Genomic DNA, 23038 nt, shown 5'->3' with positions numbered 1-23038 from the left:
CACTAAGAAGTCTCCAAGAGGCTTCCACAAGGTGGGTTTTGAAGTGTGTTGGGCTGAGCATTGATCATGAGGTAACCCTGGGCAGAGGCTGCTGTGGTGATGCGCTAAATTAGTTCACTGTTTGATTGCTCAGCACACACTAGCTGTCAGGGAAGCACATTCCAATAGTGGCAGATGGCAAGAAGAGGATGAGGATTGTATCAAGCTTTCGGTGATGACCTGTTTGCACAAGACATGTTTAGACCAACAAATGACTGGTGCTTCTCAGAGATTGGATACAGAGCTGACCAGAACAGAGTAAATGCTCTTGACCCACTCTGTGTAGAGGCGATGGTGTGGAGAGTGTGTTAACCCATGCCTGTAATGTCAGCATATTCCAGAGGTGTAGGGATCATGTTCCATTGTTCCCTGAAGAAAAGAGGCAGGTGGGATATATTGTTTTATTGCCGTACTCAGATCCCCTCGGGGGTTCAGGCACCAAGTGTGATAGGTAGTGCTCAGATGTTAGATATGCTCTAACATGCCTGGGAGCTTGAATACATCGTTTACTCGGAGCAGACTAGCAAGGTCCTTCCTCTCAGGTGAAGTATGTAGTCCTGTAAATACTCTTGGTGTGTTCTGAAGAAGATAAACCACAATTTAGTATAAATTCATTAGTCTCTTCTCCCCCTCTGCTTTGCTTCAGATAAGCCAGGTTAGAATTCAATTCAGGGTTAGAATTAGAAATAATAAGTTCAGCCCTTTTTGCAAGTAAAGGAAAATCCGTAACTCTTTAGCATTTCCCCCTTACAGTTTAGAAAGGGGATAGAGAGGAGAGATGGGGAAGGAGTGCTTTAATAGGATGTGCTTTTGATTGGCACATTCCAGCCTTAGTGATACAGACTTTTCAAAAGTGTCACTGAGACTACTTTCTAAAAAACCCATCAACAAACATAGCAAAGAACTTGTAAAAACTATTGCATTATTCAATATAACACAAAGTGACTGTATAAATTCTATTGCAGAAGCATCCCACTTTCTCCTGTTCATAATCTTTGTGTAATTTCAATTTCATTTATAGTTTTCAAAACTAAACCTGTGTGTGTTGTTCACTAAAGTCAATTGGTAGTTGTTTTTGGCTGAAACACAAATGTATTTTCTATGAGTCATTAATAAAATCAGCACCAATGGTGATTGCTGCAGAAAGTAACTGAAAGGACAAACAAACGGTTGAACGATTTTCAGTTTAGCAGGTTCAGTTTGGTGCATTACTGGACAAAACCCTTGATTAACTCCTGTTGGTTTGGTTTAAGGAAGCTTTGTGCTGGCTGTTTCCCACTTTAGCTTTTTTGCTGAAATGTCCCTAAACAAATATAAGTCCTCCTGCCCTCATCTGTTGATGTGACGACTGAAATTAACACGTGGGTTTTGACTAACCTGAAAGAACTTGCCAGGTGCTGGAGGTTTGCTATTTGCATCTGGGTTCACAAATTTAAGTTTATGGGTTTAGGTTTAAAAAAAATTTCTTGGAAGTCGTTGATGATATCTTTACATAAATTTAAATAGAGAGGTTTAATGCCAAAAATACAATCCTGCTCCTTTTTAAACTTCTTTTTTTTCCAACCCCTGCCCCTGGAGAACAGAAATTTTGTAATTTGAGGTTTTTTCCCCTTCTCCTCACCTTTTAACATTTGAAGTTCTAGATTCAGGTTTCCAACTAGATTTAGTTAGTGCTAACTAAAACATCTGAAATACTGTATATATAGCAGTGGCAGGAACAGTGTTCTGAAGAACATCTGTAAAAAAGAAAAATTACTTAGGAAACCCACTAAACATGAAATACTGAGTAGCATTTTTAGTCCTTCCTCTTACTCTCATGCATACTCTTTTGCCAGAGTACTCAGTTTTGTATGAAAATCGCTGACAATTTTCTTTCACAGGTAAACTCTGTTAGCATGATTTAATGTGTAATCAAACTGAACATAATTCTGAATGATTTCAGAACATCTTTGATCATTACAAAGGAGCAAACATCCTTATAGGTGCTGCATTTGTCTTTGCACCTTATCCTGTGGGGAGTTGAAATTATTCTTGGTATCATGCAATTAAATTCATTTGTGCTCTTTAGAGATTCTATTCTCAGTCACTGACCCATTATCTGACATGTAGAACTTCTAGATGTGTCATTTGGCTACTGCAAAATTCTGTGTGTTCTACTAAAAAAAAAAACAAAGCAAACCCATTTTTTAAAGTTTAGTTAAAATGAAGCTGGAGTTTTTAAAATGGATTATAGGTAAGTAGAATAGAAACAGAGCTTTTCTTAAACTGGGCTGTTACTTTTCCTGAACACATCCTGGAATACTGGATTTAATAACAAAGATTTAATTATCTTTTTATTTTTTTTAAAGCTAATGGTAATGAAGGTGGTGTTCTATATTCTTACTGAGTTTTCCAAATACAAGTTAACTGTTCTGTTTCCCATCTTAGCAGATTGACCTCTAAAATCATTTGTATAAAGTAATCTGAACGCCAATTCCGTGATTACTTTATTAACTGTAGTGTGAAACCTCTGCATATATGTGTGCACCTCATTTTTTTTGTTTTAATATTCAGGATTTACTGCAGCAGAACTTAGTTTTAGAATCTGTGATGAAACTGTGTGAGTGTTATTGCTGTTTCTCAAATAACAGTGAATTTTACGAATTTTACTTAACTCTCGCTTGTTTCAACTTTGACAATCTTGAAATCAGAATACTTGCTCTAGTTCTGTTAGCTCTCACTGTATCGGTTTAACTGTGGCACTTAGTTTCAGGGCCTAAGAGAGACAGAAATCTAGTTTTGGTGGTTACTCTGCTGAAACAAAAACCTCAGAAAAGTAAATTATATGTTATTTTGCTGATTTGTTTTGAGGGGGCAATTTTAACAGATTAAATACACCAAAAGAAATGGGAGTGCTGCTTTTATTTGATGAGGGCATCAATTAGGATCATGATGTGAATAATAACAAAGGTTAGAGAAGTGTGTGTGTTGAGGGTAGGGGTGTTTGGTGGTGAAGATGATTGATGGAGAAAGGAAAGTGAGTAACAGTAACAAGTGTGAAGAAGTAGTGAATTGAAATGAGCAGAAGAAAGCATTGTTCAGCATCTCATTGACCTAGAAGCTTGGGTTTGAACACATTCCACATGTGCGGACTGTTTTATTACCTTAGAACACACATAAAATCTATTTTTTTTTTTCTTTTTTAAATGAGAAATCTGGAGAAAAACTTGTTTGGAGAGGTAAGACAGGACTGACACAACTGTCAGCTGAAGAAATGTTTGAATAACAGCATATTGGCAGCAGTATTCAGTAAATAAAGTGGATTTACTACTTCATGTAGGATTTAAAATTAATATTTTTATTTCCTCAGTTTTTATAATTTCTAGCTTTTTGCTTTGAACAAATCACATTTTGGGATAAGTAGCCTATTCTGTGGCGCCTAATTTAGTGTGTGTAGGTAAAGTGGTACAGTGCCTGTTTTGAGTTGTTCTGTCCTTCCTCCACTGAATAATTTTCAGTGAATTGTCATTACTAGTGAACAAAATAGAGTTAATTTTAAAATAAATAAATAAAATAAAGACTTCCATGTGATTGACATATAATTTCTGTTTGTTTTCCCAGCGTTCTTAATATGCTATTTTGGTTCAACTTGGGGTACTGCATCTGCAACCTGATTCAAGTTTAAGGAAACTGCAGACTGGGTACTGATTTGGGGCCTGTTGAAATTTTCAGTAGGAGCTGGTCTGCTTGACTCTTCAACAATCTCTTGATTTGGCTTACTCTGTTTTAGTTGCTGTTTCAATGATCATTGCCATCTTACATCTTACACTTTGCAGTTTCAGAATGGCAAACAAACTACTAGGCAATAAAAAAGTGACATGTCTCTCTTACGTGCTGTTACACCATCTAAAATGTTGTAGGTATTTACATGTTTGGTTGGCATAAACTGTTCTGCTTTGAAAGGTCCCTTTGGGACAGTTCTTAGATGTTATCTGCAGTGTATGTGCACAGGAAGGACAGCAGTGTCTTGGGGCACAAATAAACAAATAACATTATGATCCTGGGTAGTTTAAAAAAAAACTTCAAACACCAAAACCCAACAAAACAAAGCAAACCAACAGGCACAGACAGTAGGGTTCAGTGATTACGTGTCTTCCTTTTGCCAATATGTTTGAAAAATAAAGTCTATCCATTGTATGTGAGGAAAAGCTAATTCCAGTAATCAACATATGAATGTCTATACAGAAAATCCCAAGTCTCATTTATGAATACCTGCTCAATCTTGTGTCATTCAGGTGTGCAGTTTTGTATTTCAGGTATGCAGTTTTAATGAATGCTATTTAATTCTGTTATTACTTCAACCAAGAAAAGCAAAACTTGATGGTAGGGTGGGATCCTCAGGAGTTACCAACTCTGGCCAAAGTGTTTTTGGGTCAAAGTCACCGAAAGTTTCGCTGTTGATTTTTGTGGGAGTCAGGTTAGGTCACTGCACAGTACTTTTGAAATCCCACCTATAACTATTTCTGAGTTGAGTGTGTGATTATTTCCTCACAGGGAGGAGTCCATCACCACAGCTTTCCAAAAACACCATGCAAGTGACATGCGTTGGTCAAAATACCAAATTCCAGTAACTTTAACCTTTGCCTGTCTCCAAAGCTGTATTAGTAAAGCTAATAGCCTGATGCTGAACATCTGTGGACAAAGTAAGGAAAAGCGTGGTGTGGGCTTCACTGGAAGTTGTAGGTGCTGAAGCCTTCCAGGATCAGGCTCTGGATGAGCCATTCAGTACCATGTGCGGTCTCTCATAGGCTAGTTTCGTGCTTGCTTGCGGTAGTGGGAACTAGTTAGCCATGACAAAAAAAGAACATTGTGGGTCTTAAACTTGTGCTGGTGCTACTTCTGCTTTTAAAGTGAGCATGATCTGAAAGCCCCTCTGCACTCAGCTTGTGAAAAGCTCTCGGCATGTGCCACAGCTTCCGAAATCTGTGGAACAGCTTGCTTCAGTGCATGCTGGAGGAGAGAACCTTCTGGCATATGGTGTGCTCTGGAGTTAACCCATCTCCTACCTTCAGTTATCTTCCTGTTTCTGGCCTTGGTGGTGCACCTAGTGACATGGCGTTATCTAGAGGTGTGGGGGAGAGAATAGCATGTAAATTTACTTTCAGGCCATCATTCTGCTGGAGTGACTTGAAGTGATACTAATGTCGAAGGCAGGCCTCTCAGATGTGTCATACAAAAGGCTTATTAATATTATTCATCTGTCACAATATAATTATCATCTTTGGTTCAGCAGCCTATCAATATATGTATTACTGCTTCATTGTCTTTTGAAATGAATGTATCTGTGTGAACTGCTGTGGGTCAGCTTATGGTTGTGGAGCCATCCTGGTTTCCCACAGCAGGCATCCCTTCTGATGCAAGGCAGGAGGGACTGTACTTGATGTCATTGCCTACAGCAGCAGGCTGCTTTGGTTTACAAACTGACTGTTCTTAATCTCTCTCCCCTCAGCTGTATTTTGCCATGCAGCTCTCATGCAAAATGCCATGTGTTGTCACTGCCTTGGTGTTGGCCTGATGGTGCCTTCTCTGTTGTCAGGCGTTGCCATGTCTCCATCTCTGTGCTTAGTACTGTCTGCAGAGTGTTCCCCTCCGACTCTGCCTTCCCCAAACCAGAAGGCCACAGACAAGTAACTCTCCTCCAGTTGTGGCATGCTGGGGATGGCCTGTCAGAGTGGTGGTAAAGCCTGGTGAGGACAGGGCAGGCTCTCAGGTCTGTGTGGCTGTGGAGAAGATGCTGGCTGACGGGGTTCTGCTTTGTTGAGAAAATGGCTCTACCATGTGTAGTGTCGTGGGGGTGAGGTTTCCCCATGTCCTTTCTGCCACAGTGGTGAAGTTTATGCATCTTGCAGAGGATTAGCATGATGGTGTATCATGATGCGAGGGATCTGGACCTTTTAGAAAAGGGATTGCTCTTTGGTGCAAGATGGCAAGTGAAGTAACAGAGTGTGTGTAGGGGAAATAGAGGTTTCTGAGCCAGCAAAGGTGATGTTGGGGAAGATGCCATAAGAGTTGAGCAGTGAAACTCTGTCCTCACCCCAGCTGGCAAACGAAATGCCAGGTATATATGCATGTTGTGTTCCACCTTGTTGGCAAAGGATCTTACAGATAAATGTATAACTTTCCCTGTGTGTTGAACATGCAGGATTATTATATAGGGGTTTGTATTGTTACAGAAAGGTAAACTATGGTGCATTTTATGGTGGCTATTTTGCTATGAATCCTGGTCTTTACAAGTAAATCTGAAAAATTCATACTGCATCTTTTGACTCCCAGTGAATGATTTTTATTTTTTTTTTTTTGTGTCTGAGCTGCAACCTATATTCTTGGAAGTCCTATTTAAGAAGGTAGCTAAATATGCTTTCAGAAGTGTTCTTATTCTTAACAGTTATGGGGTAAAACAAGCTTTAAAATAAAATGACAGTTAAAACAAGTGTTGGCAATGCAAAACAGTAGTGCATGATTATAGTGTTGTTTTAAATATAACCAGTAACATTTTTAATGCATCAGAAATGGTTATCTGACTTCCCGACTTGATCTTGTAACTTTTCATGATAGCGGACTAAGAAACTAAGGGTAAGTTTGTGAAAGAAAAGTGTGAGTTTTACAGTTGTCCTGCTTGAATTTTCCCCAAAACAAAATACAAAACCCATGCCACAGACATCTTTCTTCTCTGAAATGCATTTTGTTTGGTTTATCAATGAGGTAAAGAAAAATGACTTCATGGGATCAGAAGAAATCGGTTATCACAATTTGAGGTTGTAGCCTCTGTTCAGAGAAGATGAAGGGCAGGAGAAGGTGCAATTTAGTTTTACTAGAAATGTAAGAAGAATGAGATGATAAAAAAGAGGTTTATGCCTCTTTACTAAAGATGCTTCTATTTTAAGGAGCTCTATTATTGGACATTGGGATAAGCATGACTAAGCTATGTGCTGGTGTCTTAGCAACAAAGCAGATGTGAAAAAAGTTTTAAAACTAAAATTTGGCTGCATAGAGATGATGTCTGCTTGTCTGAATAATGGTATGCCTTCCTCAAAGTCAATAAAACTGCACCAGTGTAGAGCAGGACTTGGCACGGTGGTAGATAAATGTATTTAACTTGGATGTTTTCTTCTCATTCCTTTTTGCTTCTTTACACAGGGAATGAAGTATCTCTGCATTCCTGCTGCTGACTCACCCTCACAGAACTTGTAAGTTTTCTTTAAAAATAAAATGCAGAACCCCAGAAATCCCTCAGTACTGTGATGCCTGTTTTACAATGAGCTGAAAGATCTGATTCTGATCTCTCACAAGTATTACACAAATGGGGTTTGTATTACACAAATGGGGTTTTTAATCTGTTCAGAAAACACAGTAGCACTTTATCCCAGCCACATTGGTTCAGACCCTGCTTTTTTTTGTGTCAGGGTTTGTAGGGGGATCAGTTTGTAAACACTCTTTGGTTTTGGCCTTAAACTTCAGGAATTTCTTAGTGAGTCTGCTCCTGATTTAATTTCAGTTTATTTTAGCCATTGTTTTTGTAAATCTTTTTGCTTGTCTGTTCCTTGTTTGTGTTACCTCCAGCCATTAACAAAAAGAAAATATTTGAAGGAGGTATGAAACCTTCAAGGGTTGAAATAAGCTCCTTACAGTCAGCCTTCAAGATAAAGTCCAGTGTGCTAACTACCCCTGCAACTATCTGCTCTAGACTTTTAAAACCTACCTCAGAAGGCCCCGCTGCTCTTGGTAGTAGGCTGGCACTGCAGAGAGTTTCTGCCCTGCAATGACTCTTGCCTTGAGGATATATGTACTGAAACCAGGGCGTCCCAACCCTTCTCTCTCACCTCTGCTAACATTCATGAAATACTCATGGACTTATCCTTGGTTTTAATGTTTTGAACCATTGAGCATAGCAAGTTTTGATTCCAGAGAGAAATCAAAACAGGTTTTGTAAGAGAACTTGGATGGTGACCAGCTCTTTCTTCTAGAGTTCACTGTTTATGTTGGGGAGAGGTGAGGGGGGTTTCAGCCACTTCCTGCTACCAAGTTTTGTAGAGAAACAAGTATTTGAAAGAGGCCTGGTAGGTACGGAAGGAAATGCAGAACTGTTTTTCTCACATCACAGCAATATTCCGGCTTATGCTTTCAGTGGATATTTTTAGAGTATGTGTGTATCATACCCTAGAAAGATTCCAGCATGGCACTGCATGTGTGGTGATTTGCCTTTTCATTCTGCATTTCTGTCGTGAAAGGAAAAAAGAGACCAACCAAACAACAAAACAAACCAAAACACACACTCACACACTCCCAACCCATAACAAAAAACACTCCAAAACCCTAAATTTCAAGACAGGTCTGTAATGAGGAGGCAGGTGACCAATTGCCATTGTCATGGACAACTGGACATACTTAAAATAAATAAAAAAAATGTAAAAGATTATTTTGGGAAGGAAAAAAGAATGTGAGATTAGAGGGAAATACTCCTATTGTCTGCTGGTACTCTGTTGTCTGTAGCATTTCTGAAAATGTTTTGAAAATCTGTTCCCTTTGTTAATAGAGATCTGGATCAGTTGGGAATGGAAATAGAATGGCATTTGTGATGAGCATTAATCAGTGTACAATTCAGCCCTTCCCTCACTGTTAAATATCAAGGAGCTATATTGAAAAACCACCTCCAGCGCTTGAGCTGTCTGGCATGCTACCAAAGCTCTTACAGCTTCAGTAAGAAGACACAATATTTGCATGAGTGTTGTTTCTGTTATGCTGCAGACACTTGCTTTAGTATCGGGTGGTTGCTAGCAAATGTCATTACTTCTAATACTGATATATTTTTATCACTTAAAACTTGATGAGTAACTGATTTTTCTTTTTTGCTTTGCACAGTTCAGATCTTCAAGTAAAATCAAGTCACAGTGCTCACAAATAGCAATGTTGCTTGCTTTGCATATGCAGTCTTCTGAAAGCAAGAGGAAGTTGTCTTTGGATTTGACACAATCTTCTTTGGGAGCAATTAACTGTACTCCCCTGTGGAGGGAGGGATAGCTGGGGAACAGAAAAGGGAATTGGTCCCTCTGCAATATCTTTGTGAATCTACCCTCTTCTTTTGAAAGAGGGATTCTGATGGTGTTAGGGGAAAAAAGGAAGAAAAAAGGTCCTTGTGTTTTCTCAGCAATGGTTGACAGGCACAACTGACCAGATACGCATTGCTGTCTTACTCTGAGTTACCAGCTGGGCTTAAACCATGACACTGTCTCTCCCAACAGCAAGTTTGTCAGATGCTTTGCTGCTACTTTGCAGCTGCTGGCAGGTTGATAAGGTCCAGCATGAAGCCTTTACCTGCTGAACTTTGGGATTGTGAGCTCTTAATTCACTTCAGCTCATTTTTGTGATGGAAACTTCTGGCTTCTTATATGTGTAATACACATTTACTCCTAGTAAGTTTGTTTAGCGGAGTTCCCTTCCTCAGAGGCATGAACTGCCAGGGAAATACAGCAGGGATTCCCCTGTTAACATGTGGTGGTTCACTAAAGTGACTCCAAAGTGTCTTGCTTCTACTTGCATGTTCTGCTGCTACCAAGGCTAGGAATCAAGCAGTTGCTTTTGAGACTCCAGGTGCTTCCTATGCATTAAATGAGTGTTTTCCCTGGACTGTGAGAACTTTACCTTGGGCCTTTGACTTTTCCAGATATGTCATCTCCTATTAGAACTTGTTGCTAAAACATTAATTCTATAGAAATGAAATGTTCCCTTCCTGTCCTGTTCCAGCTAATTGTCTAGGCTACATATTTCTAAAGGACTAACTTCTGATGGTCAGGCTGTTAGTGGTAGATAGAAGCCAGATAACCTATGAAGAAAAAATTAGGTGGATCTTTGTTGCATTTACATAGAATCACAGAATAGTTAGGGTTGGAAAGGACCTTACGATCATCTAGTTCCAACCCCCCTGCCATGGACAGGGACACCTCACACTAAACCATTGCTAAAGGAGAGATGCTTCTTCCTGTCTGATTTGGATGCTTTCTTTTTAACCTTTATAACATTCACAGAAGTCTGATTAGCAACAAACAAACATGCAGATCTGGTATCATAGCTGCCCTCATCCTAGTTTTGGATTATCCAGCTTGCTAATGTGTAAGTTTAGATAACTTTTACAATGTGCTGGTAGGGGCACTCCACTGGTGGTTCTTCTTGTGGTATTTTCCCACTGTGAAGATGATGCCGTTCAGGACCCAGCTTTAAGCCTGGAGATGTAAAAGCCAGATATCATGTAATAAATTGTCTTGAAGTAACTGTGCAGTCCAACAAATAGGCTGCAAATCAACACATTTGTCAAGTGCTTTCCTGTTACAGATGATAATCAACTGTTTTGCGGTTAGTGTAAGATGCCATTCTTCGTGTCTGGCACTTGCCATGCAGATGACTGGTCCTTAATCTTAGTTTTCGTGTAAATATGGTTTGTACCATAACTTTGAAAATGAGTTTAGGTAACTGTGTCTCTTGGAGGCAGCAGGGACCCTTGATACCATAGGGCTGTGGAGGAATACATGTCTCTTACTCTCTGACTCAAAGTGAGGAGGGGCTGTGGTTCTGCAGAGCAGCGCTGATTCTGAGCTTGGCCGTTTCTCTTCTCTTTTTCATGAATACCCGAAACACACTTGGCAGTGTTTCACCAGTAAGGAAGGTGAATAAAGCTGAGTGAATGGAATTTACTACTAGCTATATTTAATACCTTGCAAAGGTGTTATGCTCATTAGCAGGTATTTTTCAAACCAAAGCATTGAAGTGTTTAACCAAAACTTGTGCTAGACCATAGAAGTGAATTCACTGGTGCTTGTAGCTATGCCATTGGCCAGATTTTCTAGAAAGAGAAAGGACCGGGTGTATGGGAAGATTAGGATGTTGTCCCTAGCCAAGTTTCATCTGGCTGAATCCATTCAATCTTGGATAAGAGCTCCTTCATTGTGCAATAGCAACGCCTCTTGGACACACAGCCCAATGTGTCGTTTGTCCTCTTAGTTTATGTGAAGCTTCTTGTGCCCCTCACGCACATCTGAGTGCCGTGATTTGTTAGAACTTAGCCCGTGAAAATGTGTGGAGTGGCTGTCTGAGTAGAAATGCAGATAAGTCTGTCTTACATGCTCAATTGGTTTCTTGAACAACAAAATCCTGAGTTGACAAGTCGTCTTAAAGCTTGGGATTTCACTGTGCCATGAGATTTTCCAAATAATTTACTTAGGTCTTTTCTGACTGTGTTTTCCATATTGTATCCAGTGATGTAAGAGCTGCCTTGGAGAGGGAGTCCTCGCCTTTGGGATCCTTCTTTTTTGGATGTTCAAGCTTAGATACTATTGCCTTTCCAAGTTCCACAGGCACTGTCACTCTATTGAATCACCATTGTCCTCCTCCAGGTCTTGAGTTTTTATAGTATCAGCAGCTGCACTGTTGGGCAGGAAGGGAAGCTTCCCTTTATGTGGGTATTCCTGATTTTTTGTGTGGCTGCTGGTGCTGGGCTGAGGTTTTTTTTTCTTTTACTCTTGTGGTATAATATTCACCCTGAGAGGGGAAACATCTTGAATACAGGACATTGTGTTTCATGGGTGTTGACTGCAGTGTGCTTTCAGGTTCACCTTTGCCAATAAGCCTGGTATTGATTACCCCTTAAGAAGCTCTTTCCTCTGTGTCGCACACATTACTACTGCTTGCAAGTTTAAATTGCAGGAGCACTCAAAGACTACAGTGAACTCCAGCTCTTTTTAACAGGAGGTTCTGCTTGCACCTGTGATTAATTGCAGGCTGCCCCAAAGGCTTTGCAGTCTGAAAGGCAGAGGCAGGGCAAACAAATTGGGACTGGGATGCTAAGAAGTGGTGCTGCAGATTTACTGAGGTAATAACAGCTGCCCACTTCCTTTCCTTTGGAGTTGCCCCACTTAAAATGAAGAGGCATAATAAGTAAAGGATAATAAGAGTAAAAACCTTAAGGTTTGTAAACTGAGTCTTTAGCTTCTCCACATTCCCTTTTCCACTGCTTAAAAAAAAGAGGTAGGCTATAGGCAGGGGTTGCCTGATATCCTCAGTAAGGGCAGGCAGAGGGGTACTGCATTCTGAGGTGAGAAGACTGGAAGAAGCTGAAGAAGACAGGGCTTGAATCGAGTCATTTTTCATAGAAGGGACAAAAGGGAGAGATTTCATATTGCAAAGAAGAAAATAGTAGCATTTAGATGTGTCCTAGTACATGGTTTGAAGGAGAAGGTGAAGTCAAATTTAAGCGTAAGTTTGTGTAGCTGGTAGTGGGTGCCTCTTTGGGAGACAGTATACCTTGAGAACTGTTCATGTAGTTGTGCTGAGTTTCATCTGACACCTGTGCATTCATAGAATCATAGAATAGTTAGGGTTGGAAAGGACCTTAAGATCATCTAGTTCCAACACCCCTGCCATGGGCAGGGACACCTCACACTAAACCATATCACCCAAGGCTCTGTCCAGCCTGGCCTTGAACACTGCCAGGATGGAGCATTCACAGCTTCCCTGGGCAACCCATTCCAGTGCCTCAGCACCCTCACAGTAAAGAACTCTCTCCTAATATCCAACCTAAACTTCCCCTGTTTAAGTTTTAACCCATTACCCCTTGTCCTGTCACTACAGTCCCTAATGAAGAGTCCCTCCCCAGCTTCCTTGTAGGCCCCCTTCAGATACTGGAAGGCTGCTATGAGGTCTCCACGCAGCCTTCTCTTCTCCAGGCTGAACAGCCCCAACTTCCTCAGCCTGTCTTCATACGGGAGGCGCTCCAGTCCCCTGATCATCCTCGTGGCCCTTCTCTGGACTTGTTCCAACAGTTCCATGTCCTTTTTATGTTGAGGACACCAGAACTGCACACAATACTCCAGGTGAGGTCTCACGAGAGCAGAGTAGAGGGGCAGGATCACCTCCTTCGACCTGCTGGTCACACTCCTTTTGATGCAGCCCAGGATACGGTTGCCTTTCTGGGCTGCAAGCTCACACTGAAGCTGGCTCATGTTCACTTTCTCATTGAACAACACCCCCAGGTCCTTCTCCACAGGGCTGCTCTGAATCTCTTCTCTGCCCAACCTGTAGCTGTGCCTGGGATTGCTCTGACCCAGGTGCAGGACCTTGCACTTGGCATTCATAAAGACATGCAACATCAAGTTACTAGTTTAAAGAGGAGTAAAACTCTGAAATACAGACTTGACAGTCATCAGAATAAAGTGTTAGTGTTTATCACATCATATTGCCTAAGATTACCTGTTTCTTCAGGTACAGTGGAGTGTAACTATGCCAGTGAGTTTTTTAGTTTCATTTGCAGACATTAACTTTTACTTTGTAAGACTTGTTTTCAGTTCAAAATTCTAGAAACAGCGTTCAGTGAGCTTTCGGATACATTTCTCTTTTTCTAAGTAGTGATTTTACTAAATAGAGCACTTTCTTTATTCTGCTTCTGTTTTCAGGGCAAGGCATTTCAGAGAGAGCATCAAATTTATCCATGAGTGCCGGCTTAGAGGTGAAGGCTGCCTAGTTCATTGGTACGTATACCACTTCTTAAGGGTTTCTTTACCTTAGTTTGGATGTTCATTGTTTTAACTAGTTAGTGTTCATCTCCATTGTATAGCAAAATCCTTTTGGACAGAGACGCCCCCTTTATTTGAAGTGGCTTAGAAGATTTACAAATACCGTTGAAGCCTCATGCTATGACTTTTGAGTCCCTGGGGTGGGCAGCTGCCTGGAGATAAAAGGAGCCCAAGAAGTTGTTTTTGAGCTTCTCATCAAACCTTGTTGTAGGATTGATTTGACTTATGCATTGACTAGAGACATACTATTTATTTCTCATTATTTTAATCACTGTTTCTAAATGTGATTTCCATAATTCCGATTTAATTAGTTTCTGTAACAGCTATTTTGCTGACTTCAGAATTGTTAAGAAGAAATTCCTTTGAACAGAAATTGGGTTTTTTGTTTGTTTTTTTTTTTTTACCTTTACACTGCTGAAGCATTCAGATGTTGCATTTGATAATAGCAAGTCTCTCATTAGAGAGATGCTCCTGGGACTGTAGAAAATAGAAAAGGAAATCCCACCCTGTTTTTTTTTCTAGCTCTCTGCTATTGGTTGTAGTCTTTATGCTGTATGTCCAAGTAACGTATCTGAGTCTGTATTTGGAATCAGAGTCATTTTGTGATATGAGCACTGGACTTGTACACAGATCTTGAGCATAAATCCCCAGTTTGCTACAGACTCATGATAGGGCTGTGCATGAGTCATTTGGTCAGTGTCCATGTATGTAAAACACGAATAATTAACCTGAATTCTGTTAAGAGTTTTAAAACCCACATATTTAAATTTGTGAAGCATTTCAAAAGCATAAATTATTCTTTAAATGCCAAGTGAAAGAGTCTGGTACAAATGTAACTCAAACATATTCTTTATACTTACAATAGTAATAGTTGGGAACGTTTTGTCCAGCACTGTCAGACTATTCATAGTGAATGTTTATTACTTTATCCTAGTGTTTCATCTGGTGAAACTGGAATCCTGAGAGTTGAAGTTGCACAGTTAATGGCTAGCAGAAAGAGGAAAAAAGCAACCAGACCTATGTACTTCAACAGTTCAGTTAAAGTTCATTTCAGCCCAATGAAATGGAAGCCTTTATTTGTAGGGAAGAGGGAACAGTCTTACTTTGCTGCTCTAATCTGCACAAGCAGAAGAAAGTGGGTGACTGACTTCTAGATTATCAAAAACCAGATTAACTTGGAACTGTGCACTGTCCCCTGTTTTAAAGAAGACTTCATACTTATTTGTTCCTTTGCAGTGTCATACAAATTAGTATTCAGAACCCCCTTTCTTGTCATAGATTTGTTCTGATACATTTTAAAAAGCATCCCCAAAACCCTTTAAGTCAAACATTGCAATATTCTTTATGGCAAGCAGCACAGCAGTCTGCTGTGATGTTGGGAAGTGATGTTTTTAACTGTGATAGCTGAAGTACAGCACTACTTCAGTTTATTATACCATCTTTTTCATGCAGCCTTGCAGGTGTCTCCAGGAGTGTGACATTAGTGGTTGCCTACATCATGACCATCACAGACTTTGGTTGGGAAGATGCACTGTCAGTTGTTCGCGCAGCAAGATCATGTGCCAATCCTAACATGGGCTTCCAGAGGCAGCTACAGGACTTTGAGAAACATGATGTTGATCAGGTAAATGAACTGCAAACAAATGAGCTGTGAAACAAAATCCCAAGTCAGATCATAGGCTACTTCCCATTATTTTGTGGTCTGGGTGGCTTATCTGACTCCCTGTTTTTGCTTTGAGAGAGTGGCTTCTTGGCCAAGCCTGCTCCACTGAGGAGGTGCAGGTAGAACTCAAGGTGTCAGGGGATGCTAGATGAGAGAAGAGATGAAGCACAACATCTAAACACCTCCTGCCCAGCTGTGCTCTCAATGCAGTGATTGCTGCATGTGTGCTAAGACAATACAAGACTGACACCTTCAGAGAGGTAAAAATGAGTTGCTCAGAGTGCAGCAGAATGATCAACCTGTAAGTACCAGTTGCATGGAAATAGTGGGTTTCCCCTCAACACATTCCTTTGGAATAGTAAGCAGGAAAAAAATCATAATCAGAAATCTTTGCTATCCAGGAGTTAAACTAGGTTTTCATTATGATGTACTTGTCATGTTCTTCCTAGCTTTTGTGGCTGAGACTTTATAAATTTTCTGATGTGTAGAACAGTCTCAAACATGAATTTTTTTTTTTTTTTTTTTTTTCCCTTAGCCTTGGAAGGCTTTGTAGGACTAGGGGAATTGAGGGAACAGTAAGACTGAGTGACAGAGTCCGATGAGACAGTGGTTTTCATAATACAAAAATTAGTTTCTTACCCTTAAAAAGCACATCCCACGCAAAAGACCTGCTCCCTGTGGGTGATCTGTAACTTCCACTTATGTTAAGAATCTACTCTGCCGTCCTCTGTTTTCCATTGCTCAGCATGTTACTGTTCTCTGGGCTTTTATGCCTATCATGCTTATTAAAAATCAACAACAGAGGCAAACCAAAATCGGAAGGCAAAATACATGGGCGAAGGATGTTGTTTTCATTTTTAGTTCCATGCCTGTCATTCTGCTGCAGAGAGCTCAGAGTTTAGAAATTTAGAAATTTGTTTTGCATGATGCAGTTGCAACTGTAAATATTTCTGTGTTTTTGTTAATATTTAACTGAATGTTTCCTGGATCGTTTGGGACTGGTGTAAATGGTAGAGTAACTGATTTTTAAGAGACAAAAGTCAGAGGGGACTTTCCAGGCTTGTCTCCTTCCTCCCTTACAGTCATTTCTGCTCTAATTGGTCTGGGCTAACAGCAATGACAATTAAGGCTATATGCAAATAGCCTGATAAAGACAGTAACGTCTCTTCTGGTTTGTTGGTGTTTTTTTTTTTTCATCCACCATGGACGACACATTCTGCCTTTTTTACTGAGGGGGAGGCAGTAGATTGCAAAAAGCAATATCCACCTGTAGTCACTGGCTGGGCTGTAGTTTCCTACTGTCTCTTAACAGCAACCACATCCTTAGCAGGTGTCTGTTTACATACCTGATTTCAGTGGAATAATGCCACCTGCCATGGGTGTGAACTTTTCTCTGATTTCACTAGCATGGGTGTTTTGCTGTGCCACTACAGGGTGGTATCCGGTGGGGTTTCTGGAATGGGATCCTCTAGATACCAGTTTTACAGGAAGGGATTCAGTCACTAAGGTCACAGCATGGTTTGGACCCATTCCAAACTTCCATGTGGTAGTCTGAGGCTTCAGATTTGACTCAGGACATTATGATCATTTAGAGATGGGAGGGAGTAACTGTACTGAGTTCTTGTCACCCAGTGTAAATTATCTCTATGGGTAAAGCTGTCCATAAGCCCCAAACAGAACAAGGCTATGAAAACTAAGGCTTCAAAAATGAATATTGTCCCCACTGGAACCAACTGGTTGGGGTCTCTGTCTACCTGCTGCTTCTGCAGAGAAAAGCAATGAGATTGTTAGTGGACTAAAATTCATCAACTGGCAAAAAAATTACAGAGAAGGATGTAATAAAGGCCTAAAAAGTTGAGTGGAATAGAGAAAGTGAACAGGTGTGGTTTCCAGTCTTCCCTGTAATGTGAGATGGAGCTACCAATTGGCAGGTCCCAATCAAGAAAAAGGGGAGGGAGTTTTTTACAGTATGTACATATGGAGCTTGTTGGCGTCCAGATACCTTATGTTAAAAATCTGTGGATTCGAAAAGTGATCTCATGGCAGAAAAATTCATTTGTTGCTATCAAACACAGAGAATACTGCCTCAGCCTCTGAAAGTACCTGAGCTGAAAGTTGGTGGAAGCTGAGGAAATGGTTAGGAAAAAGGTCACAGCATTATTGCCCTGCCATCACCTGATTCTTTCTTCAGTATTTAAATCTGACTACTTGTACCAGGATACAGAGCTGGGCTGGCCTTCAACTGGACCTGGTACTTCTGTTACCATGAACCGTATTCAGTCATTTATGTCAGTAATATAGAGTACTATTCTATAGCTTGTAAAGCTCCTGTATTAGCTTCCATGCTAATTTATCTGATTGTTTGTATATGCAACAGGAGGAGGGTGCTTTTAAATCCATACGTCCTTGCCTAGTAAGTGTTCCTTACTCTGTATTTCTCCAGTCAGGCAAGCTGTTGTGGATGTGTATCATTTTTAGGGGATATAAGGGATCTCAGTGATTTCAAATATGTGTTCCTATGCCAAAGTATTCTGTGGTGTTGTTGAGGGACATGCAATATTTGGAGAGTTTTTCTTTAAACTACTTGTGTTCTTAAAGGCTGTCAATTCTGTAGGACAGGAGGGAGTATTGCTTCTTCAGTCTCATGTTATTGTCTCATCATATTGTATATGTATGTTCAATTTCTGCAGTTCAGGCAGTGGCTGAAAGAAGAATACGGGGAAAACTCTTCTCAGGATCTGCAAGAAGCCAAAAATCTTCTGACTAAATATAAAGAGCAGGCAGAGCTGCAGCAGAGTACTGGAGGAAGACAGTGGAATAACAACTTCTCATCTGTGCAGTCTCTCTCATACAGTAACTACACAACAGAGACCTAATTGTAGTGGGTTGATTTTCTTTTCTTTCTACCTTTGAAAAAACATCTTGCCATAATTTCCATCCCATTTTCAGGACTCTCAGCAGTAATCCTGCAAACTGATTTGTCGAAAGCTTCTTGATGAAAATACTGCATTATGTGTGTGTGTATGAGTGTGTTTCACACAGTTTTATAATATGGGCAGGATCAAGCTCTCTGTATGCCCAGGGACATGATCCAGTTACTGTGGCTGAGCCAGTCAGCCAGCCACAGCTAGTATCTATCGCCTTAGGCCCACATTGCCTGGCATTTGCTGTGAGGTTAGCTCAACTCCGTTCGTTGGAGGGTAGCAAAGGGCTCTGAGAGATGAAGTCTGGTGATTCAGGCTGTGACAGTTTAATGTCTCTGCACTATTAATGTGGCAAAGATATTATTGCACCTGGACAACTCAAGTCTGTCTCTGCTGTTCCAGTTCACAGTCTGTTGACAAGTAATACTGTGGAGGTGGGCTTGAGCTTGAATGCTAGGCTGCAAACTGGAGTAGGTGAGATATGGGTACATGTACCTTTCTACCAACAGTAGCATCTAGGAGAGAAGTGGGACAGACAGCTCTGACTAATAACATCTTCAACTGCCACAGTTGTATTTGCTTCAGTGCACGTGAGACAGAGTTGTTGGTATAATTGCCACAGACAAAGAGCACCGAGACTTACCACAGCTCAGCTGATGTGCAGTGATTTAAGCCGTAGTCCCTTGATTGAGCATCTTGTCTCTCAACATAAGCTTCTCTGGAGACAAGTTTATCTGGTCTCCAGTGCTGCTGAACTTCATTCCCTGTGGAACACGTGCCTCTTCAACACACGCCCCTGCGCACATGATAACGTGTCTCCAAAGAGTGGGCTCGGTGTGAGCGCGAGCACCTGTTTTTCTTTGCTTGTGCTGTGGTTTGCTCTTTGACTTCAGCTACCTCAAAAATGCTGTTCTTGTCATTGTGGTTGTAAATGCAACCTTGAAAATTGCCTTGTGTAATCTTAATCTGACACTGAGTGAAGTGGGTGCATGTGTGTGCGAGAGCGTGAGTGTGCATGTATATTCCACAAATGTCTGTATTTGAGGAGTTTGTTTTCTTTCAAAACTGCCCATATTTCTCACTGGTTTAAAAATTGAGTTGTTTGAATTCAACTTTCTGCCATTTTAAAACCACTATATATTTTGCTGTGATCAGATTTGAGGAATGCATTTGTAAAATATGTGTTAAACTAGGTTAAAACTAGGGGCCATGCTCTGCTCTTGGCAACATTGTGTGTTCTGGAATGGAGCCATTGCCTGACTCAAGTGTATTCTAAGACTGTAATTTCAAATATGTCACCAGGGATGATGGACAGTATATTGACTTCTGATGGTGTAATGGGGGGTAGCACTGATGCCAAGACAGTGATTTCTTGTCTTTGACTCAGAGGCTGGAAGGCCTATTTTTTTTGAAGATTTCAGAAAATAAAATGTACTTCCCAAACAGCCAGGATAGAAAAACAAAACCAAACCCCTCATTTGTTTAAATGTGGTGTATATCATGCTAAAACCTATGCACTGAGCAAGAAGCAGTCAGCACGCTAAATAGACTGTTGTCTCTTTCAAATTCTTCGTATTTTGACCTCCCATCCCTTCACAAGATTAGTCTTCATGTGATTTCCTGCTTGCTTTGCGTGGCAGTGCATTCTTTGGGTGGGAGCAAGGCTGTTGGGGTCAAATAAACTCTCGCTGTTAAATATCTGTTGCCAAGTATGTTCCAAAAAATGTTATGGCTTATGAAATACGGATCTTGTATATCAATAATTGTCAAAAAGGAAAAAAAAAAGGGAATGGGATGGAACTGGCCTGACCATTTGTTTCATGTGAGTCAAAGGCCTGCATCAGGGTTTTCATTGCACTAAGTGCTCTGAGTGTACTGAACACAAGAGCAGGATAATCATGTCTGTGTTGCAGTAAGAGATGCTATTACATTTGGAAAGGTGCTGGAATTGACTTTGTTTTCAAGCTTGTAGCTAAATGAATGATTACCTACTTGGTATATTGAGCAACTGCTCTGTGTTTGCCTGGTAAGAGTAGCCTTTTGCTCTTGAAGATGTTGATCACCAAATAACTGGCTGTTCAGGAATTCCAGCACAGCAGTGCCCATGTTGGCAATTGCCTCTGCTCTGAGGGCTGATGTAGTAATCGGAAATGACTTTGCTCGGTAACAGGGTCTGACATGTGTTCAGGATTCTGGTCCATTTGTTCAACCCTCTACTCATAATAGGATATGTAGTGCAACTTAGCCTGTCCCCAAAGGGCAGCTTTGCCAGAAGCATTCTGCTTGTGCTCTTGCAGGTATCTAGTCAGTCCATTCTGTAGCTGACTGACAACACTGTGTATTCCATAACACTTGTGGCACTCTTGTCATTGCAGTAGTAAGCTTTGTGAGTGCTGGTAGATTGGCAATTCTTTTTTCTGTTGTGACAAATGCAAGGTAGAATGGGAGACATCTGTTAATGTTTGTTTGTCTGATTATTCTGTACCAGATTTTTTAAAATAGCTTGGTTATTCCCAAAGAATCAGCCTCACAAACAGAATTTTTTTAGAGCTGAATTTGGCTTTAGGGCCATATAGCCACATCAATGTGTATTATGCTGCAGCTTGAAAGCCAATACAGGGTAAAGAAGGAGGATGGAGGGAGTGCCATATTGTCAGTAAGTGGAAGCGCTCCTCTCTCTTCAAAAGACAGAAGAGGTCTTCTTTGTACTCTCTTGCTCACTGTTTAGTGGTTTATGTACTGCATACTGCATTTAAGAGTGGTAAAAGAGCAAGAGCAGTCTAAGAAAATTTGAATCTGATTTGTCCATGCAGAGCAAAATGATAGTTCACACCTTTATTAGCACAAGGTGCAGAAAGGAGAGTAGCTACAGTTCCCACCTTGGCCTGTTAGGGAGAGGAGCTAACACAAACTGAGAACGTGACATGATTTGTCTTCCAACTAGTCTTTCAGTGGCAGTGTGTAGGACATTTCCAGGTATCTGGAACATGACTAGACCCCATCCACCTCTTAGTAGTTGGCCTTTGTCGTGTAGATGATACTTTGTTTTGTTTCTGTACTTCAAAACACTGTCCTCATTTTATTGTTCACTGGAAAATGTATAAAGTTTATATCACCTTATTGGATACCCAGGTTTTAAATGTAAAAGTGATTTGGGGGGGGCTAAACTTGATATCCACATGTGATTATAAGCAAATGTTTAGTGTTATAGGATGTAGGTAACAGGTTAAATGCATTAGTGTTTATTACCCTGATTTTTAACCTGAAAGGAGTTGTTTCCTTACTTTTTGTGGTTGAGTCGGAAGATTTAGCAAATCATATCTCTGCTTTTTAAAAAGGACACTGGTTGCTGTAGTGGCCACTGCCTGTAAAGAAGTCAGTGAAAAATTACAGTAATTAATTCAGCTGGTCTAAGAACTCTAAACCTGGTAAGCTTCTTGATTCTCTGTCTTCCTGGGCATCTTAGCGAAGCCTTGATTGCTTTTTCCAAATGTTTGTATTTAATACGTTACACAATTTTTTTATAAATAAAATTAAATGTTAACAGCTGATCTGCTGCGTATTTCTTGAAATCAATAATAGCATCTTGAAGGCTTCTAGTCACTGTTTGTATCCCTGCAGGTACAGTAAGAGTACAAAACTAACTCATTTGGGTACTTAGATTACTTTTTTTTTTTTCTCCTGCACACAGACTACTTGAGACTTCCCTTCTTCACAAAGTTCTTCCATGTGAGTTCAAGAATGCAGCATAAGCATCTCTTGATAGTAGTCCCGCAAGAGTCTGTTGCATGTTGTGCTCTCACTTGTTGCTGGTCCATCATTGTGACACTGGGTATGTGATGTGATGAATCCAAACTTTTTATTCTTTTAAAATGCCTTCTTTACCATAGCACACTGCTTTAGGGCTTAATTATCTGTGAAACTTAGCTGATTTACTGACAGCTAAGACTCAAGGCTCTCAGAAGTGGTTTGTCAGAGGAAGCTGATCTAAATGGCAGATGATGATTCTTGGGGGGTGGAGACGGATATTAAAAGCTTATATTTTAAGGGGGGAGGGGAAAAGCCCCATTTAAATTCCCACAGATAACACACTGAATTTCTGGTTTGACACTAGCTCTGCTATGAGGGTAATTCTGGCATTGGAGCAGTTAAAACAAAAAAACCCAAACCAAACCTAAACCCCCCCACCATTCTGAAGGTATCCTTAGGCATGCCTAAGGACCCAGATCTCATGGCCACTTCAGTCACTGCTGAAGGCTGAACTTGCAGTTCAACTCCCTCATCGTGAAGGCAAAGGTAAATGCTCAAGCACAGCGGGTTTTGGGTCTTTTTGCCCTCTTCTCTCTCTCCCAGTACTTGTTAGTTTATAGACTGCTGGGAATGTATGGATGTTTCCTAAGGTATCTCAGGGATTCAACTAATTAATGATATCCTTTCCCAGAATAAAGGTTGTGTGTCTGTAGATAGCTTTGAACGTGCTAGATGCACCTTGTTCATAATAGACTGAATAGTAACTGAAATATAAGTTGGATGGCTCTGATTTTATTACTGTTGTCTCAGTCCTCTTCCTGTTTTTCTATGAACAAACTTTAAATTCCATGCAGCCTGCTATGTGAAGCTTGAAATAGTAGTGTACTTCCTTTCTATCTGTTATCCATAGCAATGTCTTGGGTGTATGTGCTGTAGAACTGATGAGACAGAAACCACGTTTAAAATCACTTGTGAACTAGAAAAATCTCTTTAAGTTGTAGAGGAAACTTTCCCCTATCCCAAAAGGAAAACGGCAGCTTTCAAATGGAAAAATACACTGCTGC

At 40.5% G+C, this 23038-nt stretch overlaps 1 protein-coding gene across 13 annotated transcripts in view; it reads left to right on the top strand.

Annotated features, from left to right (window-relative positions):
* DUSP22 (dual specificity phosphatase 22) overlaps window positions 1-21775 on the top strand; it is a 50612-nt gene extending 28837 nt beyond the window's left edge. For 8 of the 13 annotated variants that reach the window (XM_061449352.1, XM_061449353.1, XM_061449358.1 and 5 more), the window contains 4 exons: window positions 7216-7265; window positions 13518-13592; window positions 15090-15261; window positions 17991-21775. In XM_061449352.1, the coding sequence (XP_061305336.1) occupies window positions 7216-7265; window positions 13518-13592; window positions 15090-15261; window positions 17991-18176 (483 nt within the window). In that variant the 3' untranslated portion in view covers window positions 18177-21775. The other 5 variants (XM_061449362.1, XM_061449364.1, XM_061449363.1 and 2 more) reach the window with 2 other exon arrangements.
* The last annotated feature ends 1263 nt before the right edge of the window (window positions 21776-23038 follow it).

This window comes from Pezoporus flaviventris, unplaced genomic scaffold (assembly GCF_033815535.1).
Source record: "Pezoporus flaviventris isolate CSIRO_AGI_PZ_B2104156 unplaced genomic scaffold, CSIRO_AGI_Pfla_v1 ptg000007l, whole genome shotgun sequence".
NCBI classification, from domain to species: domain Eukaryota; kingdom Metazoa; phylum Chordata; class Aves; order Psittaciformes; family Psittacidae; genus Pezoporus; species Pezoporus flaviventris.
This window is presented reverse-complemented; position numbering and strand designations above follow the sequence as displayed.